Raw genomic sequence first — 11,480 nt, forward strand, 5'->3', positions numbered from 1 at the left:
AGTCTGTAAAACATGACGTTAAAATCCTAATAAATAAATAAAGTCCTCTTTGCTGATGTCTTCTGTCCATGACTGACTTACCATGACTTTAAAGTTCTTGAAACAATAAATCCTTTTCTAATTTTTTGTGGCTGGTGCATCTGTCTGTGTGAATGATATTTAGTCAACATTTTTATCTGTCTCTTTGTTACTTTCTTCACCATTAGTATTTGTCATTGCAAACCAAATAAGTAAAGTTGTACGGACATTCGACTCACAATTCTTAAAGCCTGGAATCGTGGAATCGACTCTTGGGATCGACTCCCAGTCCGAGTTGTAGTTTGTCGACAAAGTTTCCAGGTGATGCTGTCCGTCCAGCAGTCTACTTGAACTCCACCGCCTGGATGAACACGAAGGATTCAGAAGCTTTTGTCCGAAATGTTCCTGGGATTATACAGTAAGTCGCTGATTCAACTTCTTTTATCTTTTGTAACTTTTTGTCAGGCAGTGTTACTTTCAATACTAACGCAGATTGTGAGACCTAAAACTTTTTGTTTTTCTTCAGTTTAGTGTGCATCTGTTTTTTGTTTTTATTTTTTCTTAGAAAGTTTGTTGTTTCAAATCTGTCCTCTTATTGCAATAGTATTAGTATCACTTAAAAGACTACAAATAAGTCATTATATGTTATATTTTCAGGTCACAGTTTCTTTGTTGTTGTCTAAATGTTAGTAATAGAATCATGCACAAGAAAATATGACTAAACCAGCTGGGTCAAGAACTACACACATTAACTTATTTTATTATTATTTTTTCTACTCTGCATAATACTGGTAACTTAGCTTTTAATAACATTACAAGTGAGTTTGTAAAAAAAGTATTGCAACTTTACACTGTTCCTTGCCTTGGCAGAAATGTAGTTTTGTTTATGGGTCAGCCACACATGGCATGCATTTGAGTGTCCAGTGTTATTGTTGTTCTTTAAGATGAAAAATATATCTTTAAAAACAGATTAGGTCCCTAAAATGTGAAGGAATCCCTACCCAAAGTAAAAAAAAATCTAAAGAATCTAATATGTACTCTTCATGAAATTGATTTGCTTATTACAGTAATTCATTTACATTTTCAGCATTTAGCAGACCCTTTTATCCAAAGCGACTTACATTATACAGTCTAAGCAATTGAGGGTTAAGGGCCTTGCTCAAGGGCCCAACAGTGGCAACTTGGCGGTGGTGGGTTTGAACCAGCAATCTTCTGCTTACTAGTCCAGTACTTTAACCACTAGGCTACAACTGCCCTTAGTAATTCACTGCAAAAAGTAATTAGCAGAAAAACACAGCTTAAGGCACTTTGGTAAGAAGAAGCTACATTAGCTTGTTTAATTAATATTCCTATCTTGTGTTTGTCTTTGACCTCTGAATGTTATTATAAACTGAAAAATAATAAATACGATACTGACTTATTATACTTGGGGAAAGATGGTGGTTATAACTGAAGCCTGTTATTATATCTGTGCATGAGTCTGCTGCTGGATCTCATATCAATCATTTAGATAGTCGACAGTCTGCAGAATACCAGGCTGTGTTTGGGAAGTTGTATATATTAGTTTATCATTGTTGGTGAAAAGTTCATGCAACTGTTTTGTTAGAAAAGGTGCATGTGGTTCAGCTGGTTACAAGGAATAAAATACAAAGATCTTTTTTTAGTCTCATCACACTACAAGAAGTCTTCTTTTAAAAATGGGGTTAGTTGTTAAACCCTATCAGAAAAAAGCTGTGGATAATGTTGACTTAACGCATTGGTTTAAGTAGTGCTTGTTAAAAAATTGTTCACAATGGCAAAATGCTGTTGTTTAACAGTAATTTTGAATAGCAGCATTTAACCTCCAGTTTTCTGACTCACCAGAGTTAATTCCATGCTTCTACGTGACAATTTTCAGACACATTGTTTAGTGATTAATGTCAAGCCAGGCTCCGTTACAAGCCATAGTTTTAGTGTGGCACACTAATTACAGAGAGAAAATTACAGAGTTTGGTGGTGTATTTTCCTTTCTTCAGTGGCCACACTGTACATTTAAATCCAAACCTCAGGGTCAGTGTGACCTAGATTCTCAATTTTTTCATACTTTTATTCTCCTAAAATGCAGCATGGCACAGTTTAGTGGGAGATTTTTCGTCCAGAATTACTGTCCTTATTTCTGAGTATGTATGTGGTTTACTCTTTGTATGGAAAATCTTAATGTGAGACAGATTGTTCATCAAAGAAATATTTTAAGTATAAATTACATCAGGTAACTGAAACATAAATTGCTATAAAATGCTAATAATCCGTTTTTATTGACTTTTAGTTGCTGCAGCACTTCTTACACCACATGGTAAGTAAATCAAATCATGAATTTGTGTATTAGTTGACATAATACACGTATGCTGACTGTGAGTGTGTGTGTGTTTTGTAGTGTGGGCGCAGGGCAGCATGCCAGGCCTAGTGGTGGAGGCACGGAACATCACAGTTGCAGCAGGGTCAAAAGTTGTCCTGCCTTGCCATAACCAGAAAATAGTCTGGAGGCAGGACAATCTTCGGGACCGGCAGCGTGTGGTGCACTGGGACCTGAACCGAAACCGACCTGATTATACAGTAGAGCGAGTTCTTGACATGTTCTCAGCAGGAAGGGAGCGTGTCTACAATGCGTACAACAAGGGCCGGGTCACCATCTCCAAAGATGCCTTCAGCGACGGCAACTTCTCTCTTACCATCCACAGTAAGATTTTTCTAATTCTGCACTGTGTTTAACCGATACTTTATAAGATGCCTTTTCGTCCAAGAGCGCTTGGGTAGTGCAGCAGTCTTATGCACTAGCCCACCCCAATGAGATCATGAGCTTTCAATTTCAAGTTGTAAGTCGAGGCATCTGCATGAGAGATGGTAGTCCGAGACACTCATTGGCCAGGCAAGGTTGCTTTAGTGGTGGAGGAAGTTAACATCGGGGAATTGGATGTGACTAGATTATGAGGAAAAAAGAGAAAATGCTAAATAGAATTAAAAACAACCCTTTTCTCCCAATTGATTTGCTGCTGTTTTGTTTGTGTAGATGTGGACATGAATGATAAAGGCATCTACTCCTGCAACCTTCATCACCATTACTGCAAGATTGACCAGTCTATTCAAATCCAGCTTAACGTCACTAAGTCACGTAAGAAAACACCTGTTATCCTCTCACTATGTTTTGCAGTGCTAAATGTGTACATTTAACTTTTAATGTATTTTGAACACTCATGCCATAACCAGTGGTTTTAGGGGATCAACAGATCTATTAAGATTTACTGGGTTTTTTTTATATATAATTTTTAACATTACACATTGACTGTCTTTGTAATAATAATGCAGCTTATAGAAACTTTATAAATAATCATACATAAAAAGGAAGTGATAATATTTTGTGCATTTCTGTAGGGAACTGTTGTTAATCAGTTACTACTACCTATAGATTTGACTGCATCTGAACACTTTTTTTTACCAAATTTGTATCACTTCACTGCCAACTAGTTTCTAAATAACAATATGTAATTATCATTATCATTTTAACAGTTATCTTAAAGTTAAATAATGAAATAATTGTTTGAACAGTAAAACTCAACTGATTTGCTGCACATACCTTGAACAGCAGCTGGATGTGGACTAGGCAATAGTTGCAAATCATACTATATAAAATAGTTTATGTAAACAATGCTATAATGATGATATAATATTAAAATAGCAGTATGTGCTTAAATAAACTCATTTATTCTTTGCTGCAGAGCGAAAGGAGAGGCGTGTATGGGATGGAGAGAAGTCTGTGTTTGTGGTGCTGGAAGGCAGCAGCATTGTCTTGCCCTGCATAAACCGTCGCCCTCTATGGAGAGAAGGTGCTATAGAGGAGGGTCAGCAGCAGGTAGTGCACTGGGACTTTCAGGCTCCCGGGGTGAGACGTGATCAAGCAGAACGTCTCATTGATTTTTATGCTTCTGGAGAAAAACGGAATAATGGACCTCACTCCCTCCTTAGCAAGATACACATGTCAAACAATGCATTTAGCATGGGTGATTTCTCCCTAACCATAAGTGACATCCAGCCATCTGATAAAGGCCTGTACTCCTGCCATCTGCACCACCACTACTGTGGCCTGCAGGAGAGACGCATCTACCGGGTGATTGTCGAGCCTCCTGTGTCTCCTGCAGCCTTACCTCCTGAGTTACTGACTACTCAGCCATTTAATTTTGAAACCACACAACATCCAGGACCTGTCATCAATAACCCTGGTAATGTATTAGTTCTTTTTTTCTTGTCTCACTATAGGTCTAGATAATATTTGCAAAAAATACTGACGTACAAGTACAATCTGAAGTAGGAGGAAGATAAAGGGACAGCTACAATGTTTATTTATTTAAATAAATAAATAATTTCTCATTACAGAGATTTAGAGGGTTTCCTGTCACTGTTTCTGCTTAATTATTTACTGTTTTTATGTCTTAGTACCCCTGACCCTGCAGGAGTATTGTTGCATGTTTAATTGCAACAGTCCTCACTGTTTTACTGCCCTAATTAATTAATTAAGGACTTTTAATGTTTAATTTTAAATATTAATTTCTCATTTATGAAGTGTGTTAGGAGGCTCCACAACAAAGGTTTGTATGGTAAATAAATTAAGTGACGTTTTAGTTAAATAAGCTGGACTGAGCTGACTAACTGACTCAACTAAGGGGGGGGCATAAACTTTCAACTAAGTGAGTAATGCAAGTTTAGCCTATGACTGCATTGCTGACTCGTGTGTTAGTTAGTATGAACTGTTTTTTAATGCTTACAAGGAAGTTTGCTACATCTGTAAAACATCTGGCTAGTGGTGCCATCAAAGCAGGCTGGTTGTTTCTCTGAGATTTCACATCTCTTCATGTCTGTTAAACATTTTCCTGCATTCCTCTTTAAGTAAAACAAGCTGAACAGTTTAGTTTTTCAACCATTTGGAATTACTTTTAACTTCGCATTAGGTATTCATAAAAAATAAATCTTTATCCAATTAAAGATAGGATCAAGCTGAAAAAGGCTACAAAAACATTTACTAAGACACAAATAAATTTGGCTACAAAGATAATAGTGCTGTACCTAGGAGTGGGTGCCCTGAGATCACACCAAGAATACAACAATTTAATGCAATAAAAAACTCAAAATTATGGACTCACTAGTTGGTTTATTTATTTAATATTTGAAAAACAAGATTTTTTACTTGAACTGTAAATACTTAGTTTAGAGGGCTGAATATGTTTTAAGGCACTGTGTAAAAAGTCTGATATGTTGAAGGTAAAAGTGTGTTTCATCAGTAAAGAATTACACATAATGATGGAGGTAAATCCTTCCAAAAGCTGACTTTTTGTGACTCACCGATGAACACAATTTACCGCTTAAGAATACTCGCTGACATGGCACCATGACCCTTTTAGAGTGGATTTGCTTATTTGTGTGTTGCAATTGTATCTGTATGGCTGCATTAGCTCAGGAAATTGCAATACATCTAAAAAAATCAGTATATAATCAACTGGATGTCTCAAAATGTACTAGATTTATTTGAGTGGCAAGTTTGTGGAAAAGAAATGGCATCATGATCATGACAAAATATTTGACTCTTCTATTTTTTGTGTGGCACTAAATAAATAGAGAGCAGACATACAGACAAGCTAACCACAAACAACACAATCCTCCTCCTCATCCTGTCTTTCCTCTCTGCTGCTCTGAGTGTTTTTTTCATTGCAGCTGCATGAGATCAGGTCTGGAACTCATTACATTCGAGTCGTTTTGACATTGAGCCCAGCTCCTCCTGCTCTCTTCTCACTCATACAAATGTGGAGGAAGAAAAATAAACTGCCTGAGCTTTGTAGTTGTTAAAGTAACAAGATAATTTTATGTTATTTGTGAGAATGTACTGTACCATGGCCAAATTTGTACTTAAGATCAAAGGTTTTCTGAGGTTACTTGGCTTGGTAACTTTTTTTTTTCATGGTAAAAGTGATAAATGTTGTATTTCTTCTTGTTGCAGATAAAAATTTGGTGGAGGCTTCACGTGTATTAAATGTTATTGTGCCTGAGAGCCAAACTCACCTACTGCACCAAGCAGGCTACATCCTGGCTTTCTTTCTGCTGCTACTGCTCATTCTAATAGGAATCATAATGACCACAAGACACTGCAAAAATAAAGGTAAAATGTGATGTGATTTTGTTTGATTTGCGCTGTTTTACCACTCCTTTTCATATATCAAAATTTTGCCATGATATACAGCGCTTGTGCAATGAATTAATAATTATTAATGAATAAATGAATATTAATAAATAAATGGTGATTAATCAATCACCTGAACAATAATAAAACACTGATGTGGGCATCACTATCCTCTTGTAATACAATCAGCTGAAAGTGCAAAAATAGGCCGAATAGATTGAGACTAGAATAAAGTCATTTTCTAGTTTTCAGCTTGACCCAACACTTGATCATCTAAAAAAGACCTGGAAAACACAATCACAGTGTCTCACACCCACAGTGAAATTTGTGGAGGATTGGTGATTATCTGAGGATGCTTTAGTAAGGCTGGAATTGGGCAGCCCAACTCTGAGGATTAGTTTTTTCCATTTGGACAGCTCTTCCTGTCACATAGCCAGGTCAACCAAGGTGTGGATGGAGGACCACCAGATCAAGACACTGTCATGGCCAGCCCAATCTCCCTAAATGAACCTTATTAAATAACCTCTGAAATGTGATTAAGATGGATGGTCACAAGCCATCAAACAAAGCCGTGCTGCTTAATTTTTTGTGCCAGGAATGACATAAAGTCACCCAACATTAATGTGAAAGACCAGTGGAGGGCAAACAAAGTATTAAATGAAAGTCACAAAAACATCCACAGCTTGCAATGGAAAAAGCAGATAAGGGATAGGGCAGAACTGAGAACTGGTTGTCACAATCTCACAGGCTGTGTCTGCCATCTATCTGTGACTCAGTTCTCTGGGAAAAAAGGAAAAATAAGGAACCCTCAGAACCAGCTGCAATTGGCAATGCATGAGTGGCACCTCAATCCCACCAACTGGCGCTGCTGGCATATAACATGGATTTCGAAACTGTTTGGAGTAGATTACATGCAGTCTTGGAAAAGTAGAGTTGTTTATCTCCACAAGTAAGGCATATATTTGTCCTTCATAGAGAGAGGTATATAAGAAGATGCATCATGGTGAGACACATTGATTTTAATACTAACATGTCTTTACATGTCTTAAATGTCATGACAAGATAAATTTTTTACGAGATGTTAATGTGTGTTGCAGGGTTGGAGTATGATACACGCAGGAGTGTTCGGTAAGGATTGAAAGGCTAAATTATTTTACTAAATTCTACTTAATTTTGGGAGAAGCTCTCATAACACACCAACTGCATCATTAATTATGTTTTATATATAATGTAACATGCACACCTCTGATGCTCTTTCTGTGCTAAACAGAAGTCAAATGACAGAAATTGAATTGCAACCCACTGAACTGAGACACTATAATCAGGAAGATCTCCGACTTGGTAAAAAGAACATCTTCACGTTTCCAGAATGTCTCAGATGTGGGAACTTAGTGCTTACTTTGACATTTTGCTTATCCTTCTATTTTTTCTCAGACTACAAGAACAACATAATGAAAGAGATGAACAACTACCATGCTCCAAAAGAGATTGATCTTAACAGAGGTGATTATGTGGTCTATTAAAGTGCATGTAGGATACCCGCTAAAACTGTGAATTGAATACTGTGAAGATTTATATATATATATATAGGACTTTGATTGGCGGACAGAGGCGCCTGTGCAGAGTTCATGGGTGGAGGCTGCGTGTGGGTTGGAGGAGGCGTGAGCAGCAATATACCCTCCTCAACTGCAAAAAATTGGGGATCCCCAGCAGTGGAAGACAAATTGTATACACTAAATTGGGAGAAAATGGGAGAAAAAATGCATAAAATATAATAAAAAAAGAAGACATTAAACACTGTATGGAAGCTTAAACTGTTGCATTACAGACAAAGAAAATAATTGAAAATACTTACACATTGAGCCAGTGCCATAACCACCACTCGTTCTTTCGACTGAGTTCTCCTACAGCACCACAGTAGCCATTTCACACAGTTGTTACACTCTCTTACAGTAATATGAATTTTGTTTGTAGTAGTTAATGATAATAGTAAAATGATTTTTACTAATTGCAACCTGGCTATTTATGAAAAATGCAAAAACTTTAATGTTGTGCTCTTTACAGCATTTGTATATGTAACCACCGCTTTTTTGTTAGTATTTTTACTTTACAACTGTCTCTTTATGCCTGTACCATGTTTTGTCTCTTTTATTGACAGAAATGGAGAAATACTTGCAGAAGTGAGGGATGGTGGGCTGCTGGCTGGTCCAGGGCTTGCTCCATGGGATTAAGGAAGACTGTGGACATCATCTACAAAAGTTTTTACTGTACTCTCAATAAGACAAAAAGTGCTTGTTGTGGACTTTTATTGGTGTAAAGAAATGCAATAACTGGTGCAAAACCTTTTTAGTCTGTTGTCCTTGAAGTAAATGTGTTGTTGTTGTCATTTGGTGGTCAGTATAAATGTTGTTTGCTGTAAATCTAATCTGTTCGTACAAGTACGTTGAAATTGTAACAAACAAGGCAAAACAAGACGTATGTCAAATTAATTTTAAAAAAATATATAATGAAGCTATGTTAGTGTAACAAAGTATTATAAGTTTTAGAATGCAGTTTTGTTGAATCAGGTCCTGCTAACCTGAGCTTACCAGACAGTGCTTTCTACTAGAAATGTGTCGACTACATTTACTGAAACACAATGCATTCAAGCATTCAGGACGTTTAGAAGATATTCATGGTTCCAGGACAGTCAGCCTCAGCAGCCTATTATTAATATGGTATTACGAAAATGGTATGGACAACTTATGTTTCATAATATACGGTGGTTTTCAGACCTTCTTGCCTGGATGTCCAACTGGCCATATGGCCAACTTTGAAAAAGTTCATGATTTTGCCAAGTTTCTTTTAGTTTAAAACTTTATGGCCACTGTTACCATGGGAACACTAATAGTCTTAGATATTGTTTTATTTTCTTGCCTTGATATATGCCTTGCCACAATTTGATAGCAGACAAATCTAAAGACAGTTACTTATGTTTAATTGCTTGGTTTTCATCCTGGCAGTGCAGTGTAAATGTAAGGGCCTTTAAAGACCCAGGTACGTGCCATTGCAAACTATAATTCCAGTAATTTCAATTCCAATAAGTTCTAGACACATTTCAATCAGAAAGTAAATAGTATGCACCTGACCACAATTTGGAGTACTACAGCAAAGTTTTTATTTTAGTTTTTGAACTGTAGATTGAGGGGTAAAATGAACAAATATGTGCATCCACAATAAAGTGCACAAAAATCAAGGGGTCTGAATACTTTCCACTGTACACAAAATGGTATTTCTAAAAGATTTTTTGGAATTCTGTCTTTATTTAGTCTGTTTTTATACTCTTTGCTCACAGCAACCAGCAGTTTATTTATCTTTTTCCATATAAGCTAGATGCACAGAAATAATTTGCGCTGCCTAATGTATATTCTGTCTAAAAGGCCTAGCAATGTGCTTTGCATTGGCTGGGAAAAAAGTTATGCGTATCTTTTATTGCATACATTTATCTTGCCTATTATGATTCACTTTTGCAAAAACAACGATTTCCTGTGATTACAGGACAGTGCCTGATAAACATGATGGTGACTGACAATGACTGTTAGTGACAATGCAGTTTTAAGTATTGCTTTTAGAGAATGTTTGGCTGTGTAGAAGCAGAGCATATTCTACTGGTATGAATAATTTCCTTTTTGTTTTCAAAAAGCGGCATATAGTCAAATAAAGTATATTTTAAAATATTAAGTTATTGTGTGTAATTGTGTCATTCACCTAATATGGCCTTTCTAATCAGTTTATTTCCTGGTATTCCTTGTGTGTCTCATTCATTGGTACTTAACCTCACAAATATTTCAAACTCAATGGGCACAACATGCCACAGATCATTAAAAAATTTGTTGAAAGCCTTGCCTGAAGATTGGAGGCTGTTATGGTTGTAAATTGGGGCCAAATCCTTATTAATGCCCATGGTTTTGCACTAGGATATCCAACAAGCATATGACCATGTATGTAGAATGTGATATTAGTATTTATGTGACAGTATTTGTGTGCAATAAATACAATTAAAAGATGGAGTTTTAACTTACAAGCTAAGGTCTCAGCAGAGGTACTAGTCCTTAAATTCAATTGCTGTCAGAGGAGGTGGGTGCTAGTTTGCGGCCCTCCTCAGCCAGCGAGGGACTGGTGTAAATAACAGAGTAACAGGGAACGGAAAATTTCTAAATTGGGAGAAAAGTGGGAAATGGAAAGAGAAAATGAAAACAAATGACACATGGATTTAGGCTTAAGTAGAATACTTGATTTAATCTTTGTTTTGATTGCAATTAAGTCTCAATATACACTCATTCGGTTCATGGAACCTCAGCAGCCTACGACAAATAATGTCAAATCTAGCTCAGATTGTTGGATTACCAAATCAAGTATTTTAGTAGTGCTTGTTATATGATTTTTGAAGTAACATTTATACAAAGTGATTTGTTTAGGCTCCTATTACTGGAGCTTGTCACACACCACCATCATTTCAAGATGAATAACCAATCTACAACTGTTGACTTTTTTGTGCCTATACAGATAGTGGATTTGGTGTGGGAAAAATGCCACGATTGGACAAAATATTGCGAGGATTAGTAAAATATGCAAATTCCAGAAGAGACTGTCCCAGAACTAAATAATGAATGTGTGATAAATGTGTAAAAAAGCCTATAATGTAAAAGAGTCGCCACCTGCTGTTTAAACCTGACTATAGCTGCCCAAACACCAGTAGAAAAAACTAAATTATTAGCACCCTTTGTAAAGTTAGATAAGAGTTAGTGTATGTACAGTGTATCACAAAAGTGAGTACACCCCTCACATTTCTGCAGATATTTAAGTATATCTTTTCATGGGACAACACTGACAAAATGACACTTTGACACAATGAAAAGTAGTCTGTGTGCAGCTTATATAACAGTGTAAATTTATTCTTCCCTCAAAATAACTCAATATACAGCCATTAATGTCTAAACCACCGGCAACAAAAGTGAGTACACCCCTTAGTGAAAGTTCCTGAAGTGTCAATATTTTGTGTGGCCACCATTATTTCCCAGAACTGCCTTAACTCTCCTGGGCATGGAGTTTACCAGAGCTTCACAGGTTGCCACTGGAATGCTTTTCCACTCCTCCATGACGACATCACGGAGCTGGCGGATATTCGAGACTTTGCGCTCCTCCACCTTCCGCTTGAGGATGCCCCAAAGATGTTCTGTTGGGTTTAGGTCTGGAGACATGCTTGGCCAGTCCATCACCT

The 11,480-nt window shown here is 36.8% G+C and overlaps 1 protein-coding gene across 1 annotated transcript; it reads left to right on the forward strand.

Moving 5' to 3' along the window:
- The first annotated feature begins 364 nt into the window (after positions 1–364).
- Positions 365–9,936, forward strand: mxra8b (matrix-remodelling associated 8b). The gene is made up of 10 exons (XM_063015532.1): positions 365–436; positions 2,324–2,350; positions 2,432–2,734; positions 3,065–3,166; positions 3,771–4,271; positions 6,041–6,199; positions 7,318–7,348; positions 7,491–7,561; positions 7,655–7,723; positions 8,379–9,936. The coding sequence occupies exons 1-10, from the start codon at positions 418–420 to the stop codon at positions 8,402–8,404; spliced, it is 1,308 nt and encodes a 435-aa protein (XP_062871602.1). The 5' UTR covers positions 365–417; the 3' UTR covers positions 8,405–9,936.
- The last annotated feature ends 1,544 nt before the right edge of the window (positions 9,937–11,480 follow it).

Source organism: Trichomycterus rosablanca, chromosome 19 (genome assembly GCF_030014385.1).
Source record: "Trichomycterus rosablanca isolate fTriRos1 chromosome 19, fTriRos1.hap1, whole genome shotgun sequence".
Taxonomy (NCBI): Eukaryota; Metazoa; Chordata; class Actinopteri; order Siluriformes; family Trichomycteridae; genus Trichomycterus; species Trichomycterus rosablanca.